Raw genomic sequence first — 18,383 nt, 5'->3', positions numbered from 1 at the left:
GAAAAAACACCATTTCTTCTTCAGCTTGGATTCCCAACATGGTATTTTTTCCTTTCTTGCATGTTTTTTCTTTAATGAAATACATACTTGGATATGGGGAATATGTGAGATGGGGGCAGCATGGTGACTCAGCAGTTAAGATGCTGGGCTTGTCACCTCAGCAGCCCAGGCTCAAGACTCAAGTGCCATGCAAATGGACGAGGTCCATCTTCGCCCCAGCTGCTGCCAACCTTGTCTCTGCTGATGCACTAAAAATAAAATTTATATTCTAAGGCTGGCCATATTACAATTTATGGCTTTTATTTGATAAGCAATAAAGCCAAACCTGGGCCTTGCCTCCTGCTAACAGTAGCCAGAGGCAAACTGACATCTAATGCTTCATCTTTTAATGCCAAATCACCATGGCCAGTTACCTCTATCCTAAAGGACAGCAGGTGCAAAATAGTCAGCCTGGTTAAAAGAACCTCTGGAGCTTATGTCCCCTTAGATCCCAGGTGACAATCAGGTCTGTCACCTTTTTGAAGCAGAACACAGTGGGAAAGGTGCTCAACTAAGACCTCCGAGGCATCACCAAGAGAAAAGACTAACAACATTGCAGGAGGCGGAAACAATAATGACTTGGTGGCCTTTCTAGTTCACAGAATGCAACAACTGCCATCTTCTGTTATCTGGAAATTGGGAGAATAGTGTCTGTTTAAGGGATTTTGTAGGGTACCTGATTTTCCAACTCTTTCTCTATCTGCTTTAAATTAGACTTCTTCTTATCCGCACGAGGCAGCACGGTAGAATTCAAGAATTCTTCATTTTCGGCAGATTCTTCAGAGTCTTTCAATTCATCATTTCCATCGTGATCACTTGCATCGTGGGTTTCCAGTTCACACTCCTTTCAATATGAATATTTGACACAGCGGAGGGAAATGGCCAATTTAGTGAGGTTTCTCCAGCAGATTAGGAAGCTGTTTATGCTTCCTGAACTGAGCTTTCATAATACCCTGCTATCACACTGCTGTTTAGATTCACAGTCCAGTTATAGTTTGCTAGAACAAGGATAGCAGTTTAGAAGCTCTCATATTTATTTAGAAATCAAACAAAACTCTGCAATTATCAAGTGTGCAGAGGAAACCCAGGAATGTGCATCAGAAGCTCTAATGATCTTTTCCCGAGGAAGGACGCTAAGAAGCCCCAACTTCGTTTCTCATAATATTACCTTAACCAAGGAGTCATCTTCCATGGAAGCATCACCACTTAGTTCGTCAATTTCCTGCTTTTTACCTAGAAGCCAGGACATACTAATTAAAATCTTTTATTATTGCATATTGGTAAACACTTTAAACAAATAGACTGAAACCTAAAACAGCTCAATCTTTGTTAATTTTCTGGAGAGCATTAAAAATGTGATTCTTCAATCAATCCCCTTCAATCAATGCGCTTCTGCAAGTCCATTTGGGACCATGTGCTGACGCTGTGGAGCAGCATATAAGCAGAAGTGCAATTGCTATTGGTGGTCATTTTTCCCCCATCAAGGCCAACGAACTTAGATAGCATTTTAGCATCCTAGGCCTAGAAGGTAATTTTACTTATTTTAAAATATTTTTCTGTAAGCAAACAGCCGGTCTTGATCATCATTAACAAAAAAGTTTTACTTAAGTTCTAACCTTTTCCTTTGATTGGCTTCTTATTCAGGGCATCTGTCGGAACTGCTATTTCAATATTATCAGGGTCTCCTCCTTCCTCTTCAATAGCCTAATAGAAAATAAGAATAATAGATGGTTTTATACTTGCATTTTACCCTTGGATTTATTATCATTTGGCTCCTAAAACAGCGTGGCATTCAAGTCAGATGCCCTTTGGAGGAAGATCCCTAACGGCCGGGAGAAGAAGGGAAGAGCAGCCTTGCGGCTTTGGGAACGTTGCTCAATTTCAGCCCAGACTCTCCCAGCAACTTTCTGACCTCGAAGACCCTTTGCCCGGCAAGGAGAAAAACCCTCGGCTGAGAAGAAGGGGGGGGGGAGCAGGAAGCGTGCTCGGTCTGAATCCGCCCAGGCCCATTGGAAGGCGGGAAGGCCGCCTCCCTGCCTGCCCGGGGCTCTAGGCCAGGCCGTGCCGGGCGTCTCCCGATGCTGAGCTGCGGACGGTCGTGGGGGGTGAGAGCCGAAGCAGGGACGGCACTCCGCTCTCCTCGTAGGCCCAGGCCGCAGCCGGCGCGCCCTTCGTCCCCCCACCGCTCGGGCCTCCCCGCCTGTCCGGCCGCCACTCCTGGGCCCGCGGCCTCCTCCCTGAGGGCGCACCTGCTTGAGGCGGGCGATGAGGACGGTCTTCACGCCGGCAGCGTCCAGGTTGCGGCGCTTCAGCTCCGACTTGAGGTCGATGACGCGAAGCTCCGCGATCCGCTTTCCCTCCGGCGGGGCCACTCCGGGGGAGGCGGCGGCGGCGACTCCTGCTCCAGACGGCGCGGCGGCCATTTTGCGGCGCTTCGGCGGTGCCACAATACGGCGCCCCTCCCCCTCCCTCGCTGGGCGCGCGCCTCGCCACAGGACCCGGATGCCAGCGACCGCGCCTGCGCAGAACGGCCCGACCGCCGATTGGGCGGCGCGGCGCCGGGCGGGCGCTTGAAGTCAGAGGGAGCGGCGGGGCTGCCGATGGCCGGGCCGAACGCCTCCAGCAAATGCCGCTGGCCGGTCAGCCTGGCGGGGACCCGCGGCGAGCCTCTGCGCGCCGGCACCGGGACGCGCGATGCTCCCGCCGGCCGCACGGAGACCCGCCGGCCCCGCTTCCCTTTCCTCTGAGCTTCTCCCAGCGCGCCGCGGTTCAGTCCCGGCAGCCCTGGAGGTCGACCGACCGACCCCGCCCGCGGCGCCTTTTATCTCAGCACGCGCACAACAACCCGGAAAGGTGGGCCGTCGTTCTCCGCGGGCGGCGCGCTCTCTCCCCCGGCCGCCAGGGGGCGCTCCCTGCAGGCCTAGAAGGGCCCTTTCTCTGGCTGGCAAGGGGGAAGAGACGGCCGCCCAGAGCGTTTCCCCCACACTTCGGGTTCTGCGACGCCTGCGGGGCGGCGGCGCTTCTTCCGAGAGGCGCTACGGCGTCCCCCGGCGGAAGCAGCCGCGGAGGGCGGGCGGGAGCGCGGGGCCCTCTCGAGGAAGCGATGCGAGCCCTCCCAGCCGGTTAGGGGAGCGCGGGGGCGGCCCCTCCCGCGGCATCCAAGGGGAGCCGGAAGCGGGCGCTAGCGGGAGTCGCGGCCTCTTGGGGGCGCCGGGCGGCCTGCCGTAAAGCGTCGCGGGTGTCGCGCTGTTGCCTCCGCGGAGAGGGAGGGAGGACGGGAGCGGCGGGCGAGGCGGCGGGGCCGGAGAAGAGCGGCGGCCCTCGCTGGACGGCGGCCTCGCACCGCGGAGGCAGAAAGGCAGTGGCGGCGCGGCGCCGGCGAGGGATCCGGCGCCTGCTGGGCCCGACTAGGCCGCCGCCCCTCGCCTCGGCCCCCTCAGGTAGGCTCCGGGGCGGGAGCCGCCGGGCTTTCGCAGGTCGCGCACCGGAGGTGGGGGGGGTTTCGTGTGGCAGGCCGCGGGCCGGACTACAAGGCCCATCGTCTGCCCAGGGCGCGGGCGCTTGCGGGCGGGCGGGGCCTCTGCCGCTCGGGGTGTCCTCGGCGGGGTCCCGGGCGGGGGAGGCGGCTGCGTGGCAGCCCCGAGGGACCCTCAGGCCGGTGGGGGTCGCTCCCCGGAGACAAAAGGGCTCCCGAGCGGAGGCCTCCCCGCATCCAGCCACAGGAGAGGCCGGGCCTGCGGGGGGGGCGCTTTCTAACGGGAATTCTCGGCCCTCCCCCCTCCGGGCCCTTCCGCAGCCGAGAGGTCGCTCCCTGCCTTTTCAATAGGGGGTGGGGGCGTCTGAGATGGGGTCCCCCCCCACACGGGGGCCTTCCTGCCAGGACTCTCCTGCCCCTGACAGAGCCGTTTCCACCCGAGGCCCCCCGGGGGGGGCTGCAGTCCATCCGGCCTCCCTTGCAAGGCTGGTGGCTCCAATGGGGCCGCCCTCTCCGCCCCCTACCCTAATTATCGGGGGGGCTCTGAATTGGCAGCGTAGGCTTCCCTCCCTCCCTCCCTCCCTGGGTGACCCCAATGGCGTTAAGCAGTCGTGGAGGGCGATGCCGGGGAGCTCCTGGTGACTAGAGGCGCCACAATAGGAATGCTGTTTGGTGCCAATTCCCGTTATTAGATTCCCCCAATCCCTCGGGCAGAAAAATTGCAAGGGAGGCAGAGTTGTTAAGGGCCCAAAGGGGAGATTTCAGCTGAGGGAACGCAAAAAACGTCTTCCATTTCTATGGCCACACTTGTATCACCTTCTTCAACCATCCACGAGCAACCCAGTCACAGTAGCCCTGAGGCCAGGTTTTCTGTAAAACAATGACAGTTGGCAATATTGCACTATTTCACAAAAAAAAAAGGCTAAAGTTGGGAAACTTTTATTTTATTTATTACATTTATACATGTCACCAATCTCCCCTGCAAGGTGACTCTGGCTGGCTATAAACACAAAGAAACACAGACTTTTAAAAAACCAGTTTCTAACCTTTATTTCTCCCATCGTTGACAGCTCCAAATCATGTGAAAAAATTCACCTAACAGAAAATTTTGGGAAAAGATGGAAAAAGAAAGGAATGTAATGTGTGGGAAAGGCTTGTATAAATAGTGGGCTGGGGGCTGTTAATGGGCAGTATGCAAGGATTTCCCCAGCTGAATTACAGGTTTAGGAAAGCGCTTGTCCCCACTGCAGGCAGGGGGACACAGGAAGCCCCAGAAGGGTTACCTGAGCCAGTCCAGTCAGCACCAGGTACCATATATGGCTTCTCTAGCAAAGCAACTGGGCCTGCCATCGCCTATCACTCAATCTTGGCAAGGCCAAATCTGGCAGGAGCAAAATCCGGACTTTGCACAGGATTGGAGGGAGAGCCAGAGTGACTGGCTAGAAAAAATGATTGGCTTATCCTAAATGCGATGGACCCGGGCCTGTGGCATCAGAAGCTCTGCGCTCTTCTGTTGTGGGCACAGGAGGGAGAAGCTCCCAGAAGAAGATTTGAACCAACCTGGGCACCCCACTTTCCCTGATGTAAAAATGGTACTTTCAATCCAAGTGCTTTTTCTAATGGATGCAACCCATTTGAATTGCTGGGATACTTAGAGAAACAATGTTGGGTGGCGGGAGGTCTGGGTGTAACCTGGACCATTTTGCTACTAAAGTTTATAAAACTCTGGGAGAAATGGATGCATTTGCCAGAAAGATTGGAATGCTTTGAGTATGACTCCGCTCTCAACTAGCAATCAGGCCTTATTAAATTCCGGCTGAGATGTTTGTCTAACACAATCGTATAAGGTATAAAATAAAGGAAATTGTTAACGACTCTGAAATGTAATTCCTTCTTAAGCGAGACTTACTGGCTGACTGTTCTTACCACAGCCATCTGGGATGGATGCTCCAGCCTAGATGAACCTAATGGCCATCCTTTTCATTGCTAGTGTTGCCCAAATCTGGAGAAGCAATAAAACTATTAATTAGGAAAATGAGGAGGAGGAGGACAGTCGTAGCCGATGCTCACCTGGGTGCGGGATTTGGGAAGCCGGTGTCCATTCTCTCCTGCCCTTTGCAGGGTCCCCTGCAAGCAGAGCCTTGCCCAGGCCTACCTAAGCTTCACATCCTGAATTTTCTCTTTGTGTTGTGGGTAAATATCAATTTTTCATGGATTCACAATTTAACAAAGACAAACTGGACTACTCAGTTCAAGCCAATGAGCCTTTGTGCAGCTGCTTTGGCTTAAGGTTTTATAGGAACAAAACCATAGTGGTTTGGAATCCATAATTTGCAACTTAGGGTGTTATGCTGATCAATGATGGTTTGTTTAGTGAGATCCCTTCCAGTCCTTTACACTTACGGTGGGAGGGGGAGAGAGACTATGCAGGTAAGAGTAGAGGAAGGAAAGCACATGAATCCTTTATGCTTCTTGCCCTTCATAAAACAAATTCCTGTTCTCCAGTCCATTTCTCTGGCTTGATTGTATCATTTCCCCCCTGGGATTTTAGTTTCTGGCATCAACCATATTTGGGAAGCAATCTTGTGTTCCCTAATATTAGGAATTATTTTTAAATTTTACCGTTAATTTGGTTTATTCAAGTTACTGTAACAGAATGATTAGAATTGTGTGAAAACCTAAACTATCCTCAGTACAATCAACAGCATTTTAACACAGTGATATTTGCAGAAATACAACTAGCATATATAAGTAGAAAACCTAACATTCCTAGCGGTTCCTTCACAGATGAAAAACTCTTTCTGGTGCCCCGCCTTATCTTTGCCTGTCCTTCCATTCTGGCTTCATTTGGCTTGAGATACCAGAGCCTTAAGGGGCTGCTCTGTGGGAAGCAGAGAAGGCTGTAGGACCAGGGATCTGCGGCTGCTCAGGGAAGGCTAGAAGCCATTCTGACTAGGCGGCTCTTAGCCAATGTTTGTCAGTCATGGCTGGCTGGGGAACTCTGGGAGATGAGTTTCCTTAGCAGTCATCCTAGGCATTGAAGAGTAACTGGGCCTTACGTTTGTCTCCATCTAGGCCCCCTGCCTGGTGTTCCCATGTCTCAATGGGCCCCTCAATGTCGTAGCGTCTATACGCTAGAAGCGGATATGAAGAGTGACGTTTCTTCTGCTGCACCAAAGAGCCAGGAAAACCTGAAGGGGATCCTCTTAAACCCCCCACCCTCCGAGGGAGCCAAAAACTTCCCCGGGGAAGAAGTCGAGATGATTGCCAGCAAAGGAGGGGATGAATTCTCTCACCTCTGTGGTGACACCCAGAAGCAGAAGGATGTGAACGGAAGGCGACCCGCGCAAGAAGCCGTTGTCGCAAGGAAGAAACGCAAGAGCCAGCAGGCTGGCCCTTCCTATGCTCTGAACTGTGGGGGCAAAGAGACGCCCCCCATTTTAGGGACGAGGCAGCGTCTCGGCACACAAAGCGAGGACAACGACTCTTCCTTTAGCGACTGTGCCTCTTCGCCTTCCTCCAGCTTGCATTTTGGAGACTCCGACACAGAAACATCGGAGGAGGACAAGGAGGCGGCCCCCATGCGGCAGGCTCGGGCTGTCTTAAATGCCTCCAGCAGGATCCACAGTTCTCGGCCACAAAAGTGGCCCCGGACAGAGGCGGACTCCGTCTCGGGGATATTGTTGAAAAGGCCCTGTTTCCACAGCAGTAGTTCTCGGAGAAGACTTCCCTATAGGAAGCGGTTTGTGAAAACTAGCTCTGCGCAACGAACACAGAACCAAAAAGAGCGGATTTTAATGCAGCGGAAAAAAAGGGAAGTCTTCGCCCGGCAGAAGTACGCTTTGCTGCCCAGCTCCAGCAGCACCAGTGAGAACGACCTCAGCAGCGCATCCTCTTCCAGCTCCTCCACTGAAGGAGAAGAGGAGCTCTTCGTGTCGGCTGGGGAGAACCGCCAAACCAGCACTGCGGTTCCCTCAGGTAAAGGCGCCACTCTGGGTCTCCCTTTCGCCCACAGCCCTTGTCGGTGCCTGAACCCGGGGAGGGAGAGCTCCCCGAGAGGGTTTTGTGTTGAGATCGCTCTTTCCCAACCATGGCAGCTTCCGGATGGGTGCGCCCATGATGGCTGGGGAATTCCAGGGGTTGAGGTCCACAGGCTGGAGGACAGGAAGGGAGAGAAGATTGCGTGGCAGGATTCCTGGCCCTCCTGGCTGCCCCTTGGCCCAGTTCCCCAAAGCAGTTGACTTCCATTGTGAGGCGCCAGGCCCTCATCATGCTGAGCCCTGCTAGAATTGGGCAGAGATGGAGCTGTTGGTGCTGGGGCAGGAGGGTGTCTTGTCAGTTCTTTGGATGCTACAGCAAGAAGGTGCAACTCCCGTTGTGTACAATTACTTGGCTTCCTTCTCTTGCCCCGTCTGACTGGGAGGCTCCTTGGACACGGGAGGTGGGGGTGGGGGCTCGCAGGAAGAGTGTGATGGCCAGAGCCAGAGGTTGCATTGCTGCTTTTATCTCTTTAGGCCTCCTCTGTTTGCCTGCCTTTCCCAGTAGATCCCTTACCACCCTGGCAGTTCACTCCGGGTGGATTACTTTTCCATTCCCCCCCCCCCCCTTTTTCCTTGGGTGCTGTGTTTCAGGGAGCCTTGATGAAGACGTCGTGGTGATCGAAGCGTCTTCAACTCCCCAAGTCACCGCCAATGAAGAAATCAACGTTACCTCAACAGACAGCGAAGTAGAGATTGTCACTGTGGGAGAGAGCTATCGGTACGACGGGCCCCGCTGGGTTCCTGGGGCGGCTGTGGGAGGGAAGAAGGCAGGACCTTGTTGCAGAGACCCAGATGAAGATTCCCCCAGACAAACTTCTTTTAGCCTCCTCCTGGCAATTGGAATCTCTGCCCGAATCTAGAGACTCTGCCAGGGGTGATGATGTCTCCGTAGGTACTCCTCGACTTACAATCATTCATTTAATGACCGTACGAAGTGGCAGTGGGACTGGAAAAAGGGGCTTCTGGCCATTCCCCCCACTTGCAGCTGTGGTAGCATCCCATGGACACCTCATCCAAGTTCAGGCGCTTGGCAACTAGCCTGTATTGATGGTGGTTACCACGTGCTGGGTCACGTGACCCCCTTTTCCACCTTCTAATGAGCAGTCAGTGGGGAAACTAGATTAGTTTAACAAATGTGCTGCTAATTTAACTGCAACAATTCGCCTAACAGCTGTGGAAGGCAGGTCGTAAGAGAGGGAAAAATACGCCTAACAACTGTCTTGCCTGGCAAGGGGGATTTTTGTGGAGACTCCCTGTAGCTTCTGCCCCTTCCCTTCTCCTTACTTCTGGCCATCTGCTGGTCACCAGGAAGCAGCCCCGGCTTGGATAAAAGAGCTGCGGCTTCTGATTTCAGACGGGGGGGGGGGGGGACCTTCCTAAAATTCCGCCTTCGCTTTCTGATAGCCAGGTAGAAGAATCCCCCTGGAAACGCCATTCCCCCTTGATGGTGGAATGGCCTTCTTTTTAACCACCTGACCTTGGCCATTGAACCAGTCGTTCTGCCAAGGGGCCAACTCTTACCTGGCAGGGATCCCTGGTTACCTGCTCCATCTCAGCCTCAGTTGACACCCTGCTTCTGGAGGCTGAAAACCCAGGCCTCCTTTTCGGTTCCAACCCTTCCTATCTAGCAAGGGGTTTCTGGGTGGAGCGAGGTGTGTTACTCGCTCAGGCTGGGGAGGAGGGATGGGGAAGCCCCTCCAAAGAGCCCCTTTTAAACCGCCCGTCTCCCATTTTCTATTGCCCACGTTCAGAGCTCGATCCTCGCTTGGGCATCCTAGATCCCACTGGGGCCACAGTTCGGCCCCCCATGCTTCACGGCCAGCAGAGCAGCGGAACCGCAGCCGAGTCTCCACGGTCATCCAGCCCTTGAGGCAGAATGCAGCTGAAGTCGTGGACCTCACAGTGGACGAGGACGGTAGGTGGCTGGGAGGCCGAGCCCCGGATCCGCCCCTCCTCTGCGATCTCTGGGTGGAAGTACTTCGATGGCAACCGCTGCAAAGGACGGTCGGCTCCCTTCAGAGCCTCTGCCGGGCACCTGGGACTTGCGCCAAGAAACGCACGCTGGGCCCCCAACGCAAACCACCACGTCTCTCCTTCGTTGCAGACGCAGCCGTGGTGCCGACCACCTCCTCCAGAGTGGACGCTCAGGCTGCCAGTGCCACTTCCGAGGGGACCCCCTTTGCCCCCCGCTCAGAGCAGGTCCCCGGAGGGGCCTCGGGCATTTCCAGCAACCAGGCCCCCTTGCAGCAGGAGCACTCAGCTCTCCTATCCAGCAGCAGCAGCAGCGCAGCTGGGAACTCGACAGGAGGTAGGAAGCCGAGGCCTCCCTTCCCGTGGGAGGCAGACAGCCCAGAGACTCCCAGCCGTCTTTGGAGTTGTGATTCTGGCGCAGCTGGAGGGGGGTTTGTGTTGTAGTCGAACGTATTGAAGATGTCCGTGGGGTTTGCGTTGGCCTCCCCTGATCCAGCCATGAACCTCTTTCTGCTGGCTTGGAGGAGGTGGGGCTCTGGGAGTGAAGAGGGCAGGCTGGCTTTGGTTGGTGCCGGGGAAGGAGGCGGCCAAAGGAAGAGAGTGGCCCTGGTTGCTGCAGGGCCAAGCAGGGCAGGGAAGGGGGCCTCGGAGGGGTGGGGGCTGAGGGCCCAAGAGCCTGGCTTTGCCCTCGTTCCCTGCGTTGGGACTGGAGGGCACGAGGCATCTCTGCATCTACTGAGGAGGCAAAGGTGGCCCTGTTGCTGGCAGGGAAGAGGTTGAGGGCAGCCGCCAGACCTGCAGCCTGATCAACATGGGGCTGGGGGAAACGCTGGCTCTGAGTGAAAGGGCAGAGGGACCGGGCTTCCCGGTGAGAGAATGCCGAGCCTTGCAGAGGAAGCTGAATGCTGGGCAGCAGACTCACACTGACCCCGGCACGGGGCCCGTCTCTGTCCTCATTCCCCCCCCCCTTCAGTCTGCCTAGGGCCCCCCAGCCTGTTGCATAGCTTGCCTCCCGATGGGCTCTCACCATCCTCGCCTTCAGATCGCTTCAGCTCAGGCCCCTTTGCTTTCTTTCTCCCTGGCAGAAGACGCACGAGGAAACGCCTCCAGCCACGCCCTGGAACCGGGGCCCCCGGCCATGCCACGGCTGCCCTCCTGCTGCCCCCAGCACTCTCCCTGCAGCGTCTCCTCGCAGAACCAGCATGTCCTGGGCCCGCCCCACGCCAGCTGCTTCCAGCAGCACGGGCACCACTTCCAGCCCCACCACCACCACCACCACCACCACAGCCCCCACGCCGGCGTCCCCCTTTCGCCCCCCTTCAGCGACTCCAGCTGTCCCGTCGACAGGCCTCCTCCTGTCCCGGCCCCCGGGGGGCCCAGCAGCAGCAGCACCGGCACCGCCTTCCATGACCAGGCAAGTCGGGACAGCGGTCCCTCAGCCGGGCGTCTCTTTCCGTCATTCGGGCTGCCACCACCAGCCCCTTCCTTGGGTTCCTCCTCTTCCAGAGCGGCTGAAATGGGCCCCTTTGCTGGATTTGGCCAGGAAGGAGGAGGGTTTGTGTGGTTGCATGACTGGCAGAAAGCACGCTCAGAGGGCAGCGTGAGGCGGTCTGACCCCTCTTGATGCTGGCTTGGGGGTGTGTGTGAGTGTTAACCGGACCCCTTTCTCTTTCCCTCCTGGCCGCTCTCCCTGCGCAGCAGGCCCTGCCGGTGGACCTGAGCAGCAGCGGCATCAGGAACCCCGGGGGAGCCTCCTTCCACGGCGCTTCAGCCTTCGACCCCTGCTGCCCGGGCTCCTCCTCCCGGACCTCCCTCTACGGGCACCAGGCGGGGGCTGCCCCCAGTCAGCCGATCAGCATGGATGGCTACAGCACAAGCATGGTCCCCCAGCCGCAGCCCCCCACCCAGGCCTCTCTGTCCTCCTGCCGCCATTACCTGCACTCGCCTTGTAAGTGGGCGCATGAAAGGGAGAGGAGGGCACCCTGGGGGGTCGGCTGCCCCCCCCCCCATGGAGTAACAGGGCTGCTCTTCTCCCTCTGCTTGCAGATGCCTCCTTGACGCGGCCCCTCCACCCTCAGGCTGCAGCCTGCCCGCATTCCCATGGCAATCCCCCTCCCTCGGCACCCCCCCAGGCTCCCCCCCAGGTGGACTACGTCATCCCTCACCCTGTCCATCCCTTCCACCCCTCCATCTCCTCCCACCCCGTCCCGCCCCAGCCGCCCCCTCACCCGCTGGCCAATGCAGCGGCACCCATTCCCCAGCCCCTCCCCACAGCCGCCCCCTCGACCCAGCGGCTGCACCCGCACGAGGTGATCCAGCGGATGGAGGTCCAGAGGCGGCGCCTGATGCAGCACCCCACGTACGTCCGCCTCCCCTCGCTTGAGCCACCAGCCCTGGGGCAGGAAAGGAGTTGGGGTTTCCTCACCCCCACAAGCACCCTTGCGGGAAGCTGGGGAGAAGCTGAGCGCGAGGCTGCAGCCAGGGCGGCCCTGCCAACCCCGCCGGGCTCTCTGGAGCTGCAGAAGGGAAGGCAGGAACTCCATAGTGCAAGGGCAGCCCAGCAAAGGCCGAGGCGGGCGGCCTGAGCGTCCTCCTTCCTTGGCCACCTTTGGCTGAGAGCTGCACAACTGGAGAAAGCTGCCAGCTGCAGATGCGCGATGGTGGCTTAAGCCTCCCTCTGCGTCAGAAGCCGCCTGTCCAGTTTCTGGATTTGGCCGAGGGAGGAGGTCCAGATAGACTCGTAGAAACGGAACCTTCTTTGGATACTGAGAAGTGGCCCAAGCAGCCTTAGAACTTCACTCGTTGTAGAAAAGCGCAAACTTGATAGGCGAACGGAAGCTGCGTCTCCATTGGCCGGAGAGGCAAGCAAGCTTCTTTCCTTGGCTGCCCTTTTGACCTTTGGCAGACACCCCCCCCCCCCCATCAACGCTGGCTGAGGCTCAGAGCTGGTTTGGGATGGGCAGCCGATGGGGCAGCCCTGCGGGGACCATGCAGGGGGAAGGGCCTCCCCTTTCAGACTCCGGCACCCGGTGCAGGAGCAGCCATCGGTTTTTACTTCCCCTCCAGGCGAGCACACGAGCGGCCGCCACCACACCCTCACCGGATGCATCCCAACTACGGCCACGGCCATCACATTCACGTGCCACAGACCATGTCTTCGCATCCTCGACAAGCGCCAGAGAGGTCGGCCTGGTTAGTAACAGTGATCCATGCGCCCTTTCCCCTTCGATGCGCGCCCTGTCCGAGGGAAACCTCTCCTGGTTGGGGTATCTGGACCCAGGGGGTGTTGGTTGGTATAGTTTTGCATCGCCTATTGTGAAGCTGACTTGGGACCAGTCTCACTCATGCTACCTCCCCCCCCCCATCCTGCGCGGTGGGGGGTCTTCCCAAAGAAGGGGAAGCTGGCAGCCGGGAGCAGTCGGAAGGAATTGGAGGCAGCCTGGGAATGTCCAGGTCCCAAACGGGGGAGATCCGTGGACAGAGGCCTGAAGGCTGTGAGCGAGGGAGAAAAGCCCTGGCCTAGAGTGGACTTTCTGTTTGGGTGCAGGGAACTGGGCATCGAAGCAGGTGTGACCGCAGCGACCTACCCGCCGGGTCCGATGCACCCGCACTTGGCCCACTACCACACCCCCCCTCGGCTTCACCACTTGCAGATTGGCGCTCTTCCCTTAATGGTAAGCGAGGCGGTTGCAAGCGGCTCTGGCGGTGGGTGGTTGTTCCCGGGGGAGTCTGGGCAGGTTATCTTTAGGGGCCCCCCAAGGAGACCATGGGGGGAGAAAAAGAGGGGTGGTCTGACTCCAGTTGGCAGGGGAACTGAAGCCCACCTGTTTTGTTTGAGAAAATAATTACGTTCTCCAGTAGCCCATTGACCCTCTGCATCTGATTTCTGCCCTTAATCCAGTCATCGCTTTTGACGGCTGAACTAGAAAACACCCTGATTAGTGTGAGAAAGTCAGGAATTACTAATCCGAGTTTACTACCTAAAGCAGTCCTATTTGGGGTTGAACTTGATAGCCGTGTTTTTGGAATCGTGCCTTTCCCAGGTGGAGGTTTGCAGCCGCCTTCAGGGCTGCCAGCTGTCCTGGGGGTTTCCTTCCCGGACGCAGAGTTAAACGGAGGCCTTGCAGCAGCTTTCTCTCCTCTTGATTTGGGGATGGGAGAAAAGGGGGACTTCCCCCTTCTATCCTGGCCAGGAGTTGAGAATCCCTTCGGCCACAGGCCAAAACAGGGGAGACTTCCTTCCTTCCTTCCTGGAGGGGGGGGGGGCAGCTGGGGAGCCGATGGCTGGTTTGGACATGCTGTGACCTCTGGAGGGACATGCAAACATCGAGGGGGGCCTGAGGAGGCCTGGGGAGACAGAGACAGGGGAGAAAGAATTCCTGGTCATCGCTGGATAAAAGCTCTTTGTCAGGCTGTTATTTTACTGGCAGGCGGGGGCTCCTAGGCAGCTTCATCCCACATTAAAATTCTTCACGGCAGAAACGGCTGGATGGGTTCTTGAAGGTGGGGGGCGCTCTGTGCAGAGCAGAGGGTGGGGCTGGTCCTCTGTTGCCTTGTGGATAGGATCTCCCACACGGGGACATTGGGCTTGGCCTTTGCTTGGGGGGGGGGGGGGGACTTCCACTCAAGCCTCACTTGGGGTCTGGAGGTTTTGACTTTCTGAGCATGATGCTGGTCCCTCTGCAGCTTTGTTACGGGAGGTGCCTGCTGCATTCTGGCTTGTTTTATGAAAGGAGGAGGAGGAGTTTTATCCCGGTCCAAATTCAAGGAGACTGGCCTTGATTCTACTTGCAGGACAGCAAAGGGCATTTTGGGGGCGTGGCGGGGGAGGTCACATGGGTTTTCAGTGTGATGTTTCAGACCTTGTTCCGATGCTGGGACAGTTCTTGACCCTCATACATGTCCGCGTTGCAAGTAGGCGCCGTCAGTTTGTCTGAATTACGGTCTTCTGAAAGGTAAGAAGAGGCTGGCTGGCAGAGGAAACAGAGGTTCATGCGGGTAGAAAGGTTGTGCTCCTCCTTACTCCTCTGTGGCCTGAGCGTGAGTGAGGCAGGATAATTGCACGACCAAAGTCCAGCCTGAGCGGGACAGAAAGATTTTCCTTCTGGTTGGGCACCATGGCAACTCAGAGAGAAAAGGACGGGATGCCCTCAGCCAGAGCGAATCCCTTCCCTTTGCCACGGTGACAGAGCTGCTCTGCAATTAGACTTAACTCCCTTCTGCTATTTGAATAGGTTCCTGACATGGCGGGCTACCCTCACATCCGTTACATTTCATCGGGATTGGATGGAACTTCATTCAGAGGCCCTTTCAGGGGCAATTTTGAGGTTTGTAATAGAATCACCCTCCGCTGCTTTTGTTTCCCACCATGGCCTCGGGCCTTTGTTGTGGTTTGGGGACAGGTAGGCTTTCCAGCTTGAAAGGGCTTTTTTCCCAGCTTCTGCAGCAGCGGCCACCCTTCCCCTGGCCGCAGGGAGTGTTAAGTTGGCTCAGGGAAGGGAAGAGTTGATGCTCAACGGTCAGTTCCTCCTCCTCCTCGGGCCTGCTTGTCAGTCGGTTCACGGTGGCAGCGAGGAACTGAAGTATCAGATGCAGAGAGTTAATGAATTCCCAGGTCTAGTTTATGACGTAAGGGAGGGTCTTCAGATGAACCGGTTCATCCTTCCCCACGGAGGGTGGGATGGGGAAATGCAGCCCTTTCCCTACAGTCCTCACTAAGCAGCAGCCCTGGAGTGAGCCATCCCGCCCACAACGAGGGGGGTCTCACTCGCTGAAGTGCCTGGTCTCCCCCACTTTATGGAGGCTGCCTGCAGTCCTTGGCCTTCGGAGTCACAGGTCTCCAGGCCCTGCTTGTGGGCTGTGCTGCGTTGCCCCACTTCATTCGCCTTCAGGACATGGGAAGAGGAAGCTGGTGGCAGGGCCAGGACAAATCCTCCCAGTAGAGCCATTGGACAGTAAAGGCTTGTCAAATAAGTGGCATCTTCATTACTTAATTAGTAAATTGGGGAGAGAACACTGAGATCACAACATCTTTTGTTTCACTTTGATTTCCAGGAATTAATCCATCTGGAAGAACGTTTAGGAAATGTGAATCGCGGAGCTTCCCAAGGAACCATTGAAAGATGCACTTACCCCCACAAGTACAAAAAGGTGAGAAGGTCTCCAGGGCATTTAAAGAACTTCCCCATTGAGCGTCTGGTTCATTTCTGGTGCTTCTTTGAGTTTCCTGCATGCGAACGGGAGATTCCAGAGGATCCTTTCTGGATGGGTTGGAGCACAGGTTGTGCTGGGAACGTGGTATCTGACAACTTCCATTGTGTCTGTTACTCAAAAAACAGTTAAAACACTTGACAAATGACAGGCTTATAAATAGGAGACCTGCTTCTGAAATCAGAGCCTGAAGGCTCTGATCACGGAGCCTTGGAAGTAATTGCCCAGTTGTCAGGTTGTGTTACAAAGAAACATAGTCTGAGTTGATTGAGACAGCTTGTGTGTGAGCAAGAGCTTCAACTTTTAAAAATCAGCTCTTTTGTGTCACTGAGAACATAATGTAGCTTCATGACCCACCTTGCGTTGGGGTCATTTTCCTCTCTAAATGTGCCTCGGGCATTTTTACAGTTGCAGACACAAATCAGTTTAACAATTGAACACCATAAAAAAGATCCTGTTCAGAAATTAAAATTAAAAAAGAATTTGGATCCCCCCTCCAAATAATTCAATTTGAAGCAAATACCTGGATTGTCAAAAATTGTATTGGACGCTGAAATAATCGCACCGGAGGTGGATAAATTTGTTGTCCAACTTTAATTGTATGTTCTTTAAAGTACCATGTGTGGGTTGGGAATGGATAGTGGGTTGGTGTAACAGAAATGATAATTGTGTATAAAACAGATCTCATTCAGTTTGCCAATAATGTCATCTCTGCTAATAAGGTAACAACTGATTGGTTCTCACAGAGGAAACTACACTGCAAACATGATGGGGAAGAAGGAACTGAGGAAGACACCGAGGAAAAGTGTACCATATGTTTATCTATATTAGAGGAAGGGGAAGATGTCAGGTAACTCAACAGGAAATCTATTGGAGATACTGAACTAATGTGGTGGATCAGGTTTAGACCAGGAGTCCGTTTTTGTAAAAGTCTACTGCAGAAGGTTGGAAATTTAGAGAGGTGGAGGCTCCGGCCAGCTGCGACCAGTTTGTCTCAAATACTGGCGTGGGGGGTGTCCAAAAATTCCACTGGGCAGAGGAGAAGCCATTCTTTTTGAGGCTGCAGCTCCAGGACCAATTTATTTTGCCTCTTTGTGGTGTACCCCCTACGATAATAACTAACACTTCCCCACTGGAACTGATCTCTCGGCCCTGTGCGCACTTGCACTTTGCAGTCTCACTCTTGCCCTGAAGGAGAAATGAACTCGGAGCTCTTGCCCTGCATGGTCCTTTTGCCAAATGTAGACATCCGCTGTTACAAGGGCAATAGTTCTGGAGAAGATGCCCAGTCAAAAGGGATGGCTTTCCTAATCGGTTAGAGAAGAATCTTCTCCAGGGTCCTATTTTTGAAAAACAAAAACCCAATCCATTGGCCAGCCTGCGCACTGCTGATCCTTCCCTTCCTTTCCTTTTAGGCGCCTTCCGTGTATGCATCTCTTCCACCAAGTGTGTGTCGACCAGTGGTTAATTACCAACAAGAAGTGCCCCATTTGCAGAGTGGACATTGAGGCTCAGCTGCCCAGTGAAAGTTGACAGGCTTTGGCCTCCAATCTCTGGCTTTCCTCCTTCCGGGTACTGCAGTCAACCAAAGATGGCCTGACTCCGCTGTGCAGTTGTGGGAAGCATTTGAACGTGCTAGAGTGCCGTTTGTCTGCTCTGTGGTATACCTGATGCTAACCCTACAGTTAGTGTATTTATAAAGCTTATTTTTGGTTTGTTTGTTTAGCCCTTTCAGATTCCTAACCGGTTTTCCCTGCCCTTTTGCATGGATCGCTCCCCATATTGCATTTCTTTGCACATATTATGGGCTTAGTGACCCCCCCACCCCCCCCAAAAAAAAAAACTTGCAGGCAAGATTATCTGCTTTAGGAAGTAGAGCTGTGTGGTCCTCCCTCCCTTTTTTATTTGTATCGAAAGTCAACTTTCCAGAGTATGATTTCACTCATTACTAACCTCAGAGTCCTTAATTTAATCAAGTCTTTTAGTTTTAAATGTATAAAGATCAAAGGATATTTTTTTTAAGACATTCCTTAATTAGGAAAAAAAGCTGCTGTATTCTTGTGTGGGAGAGAGGCGCCAGGGCCTCGTCCTGGGTGAGCTTTGTCGAAAGGAGCATGGCCGGGGCTGCCTGCCCCCCCCACCCCCACCCCACCGTCTGCACCATCGGTCTCCATCCTGTAACGTCAGACTAATGGGGCCTCCTCTTGGATCACATTTTTATGTTCTTAAACCTTCAGCACAACGCAGATATCTTTGAATGTCAATATTAAAAACATTTAGACTGCTGTCTGATTGTATGTACCATTTTCTTATGTCTAGCCATTTGAATCGCTAACGTAAAAAGTTTACTGCTGTGAACAGCTCTACTGAACACTAAATATTGGATTTCAACTAGCTGCACTGCAGATAGAGGCAGGCTGAATAAAACAAGTACGAGGAGGAGGAGGAGGACGTGGGGAAGAGCAGGGAGGTTGTCTGTCTTTTTTCTCGTTCTTCAGTCCTACTTTAAGTTCATCTACTGATCTACATGAAACCAGGAGTTAAAATATCATTTCTTAAGGCAAATATCCATGAATTCATAGATTTCTCTGGGCAATCTGGGTGGTTTTTTTTTTAGTTTTACAATTAATAAAGTTAGCTGAATCCAT

The 18,383-nt window shown here is 54.7% G+C and overlaps 2 protein-coding genes across 7 annotated transcripts in view; one reads left to right on the top strand and one right to left on the bottom strand.

Moving 5' to 3' along the window:
- The window catches only part of SLTM (SAFB like transcription modulator), a 17,371-nt gene extending 14,824 nt beyond the window's left edge, over positions 1-2,547 (bottom strand). The window contains 4 exon segments of the mRNA XM_081965066.1: positions 716-883; positions 1,208-1,272; positions 1,656-1,743; positions 2,289-2,547. Coding sequence (XP_081821192.1) covers positions 716-883; positions 1,208-1,272; positions 1,656-1,743; positions 2,289-2,462 — 495 coding nt within the window. The 5' untranslated portion in view covers positions 2,463-2,547.
- Positions 1,540-18,383, top strand: RNF111 (ring finger protein 111). 6 transcript variants are annotated; one of them, XM_081965069.1, is made up of 14 exons: positions 1,540-1,567; positions 6,590-7,492; positions 8,146-8,272; positions 9,306-9,469; positions 9,659-9,862; positions 10,611-10,939; positions 11,224-11,473; positions 11,572-11,884; positions 12,592-12,717; positions 13,073-13,199; positions 14,760-14,852; positions 15,580-15,675; positions 16,458-16,585; positions 17,151-18,383. In XM_081965069.1, exons 2-14 carry the CDS (start codon positions 6,610-6,612, stop codon positions 17,266-17,268), a joined length of 2,958 nt encoding a protein of 985 aa, XP_081821195.1. In that variant the 5' UTR covers positions 1,540-1,567; positions 6,590-6,609; the 3' UTR covers positions 17,269-18,383. The 6 variants fall into 6 exon arrangements, with proteins under 6 accessions (XP_081821195.1, XP_081821194.1, XP_081821196.1 ...); XM_081965068.1 differs by lacking the exon at positions 1,540-1,567 and adding an exon at positions 2,656-2,892; XM_081965070.1 differs by lacking the exon at positions 1,540-1,567 and adding an exon at positions 3,014-3,479 and having other exon boundaries at positions 11,227-11,473.

The sequence above is a fragment of the Natrix helvetica genome (assembly GCF_964273705.1).
Source record: "Natrix helvetica genome assembly, chromosome: 12".
In the NCBI taxonomy this organism is placed as follows: Eukaryota; Metazoa; Chordata; class Lepidosauria; order Squamata; family Natricidae; genus Natrix; species Natrix helvetica.
Note: the sequence above shows the minus strand (reverse complement) of the source record. Positions and strands in the feature narration are given on the sequence as shown.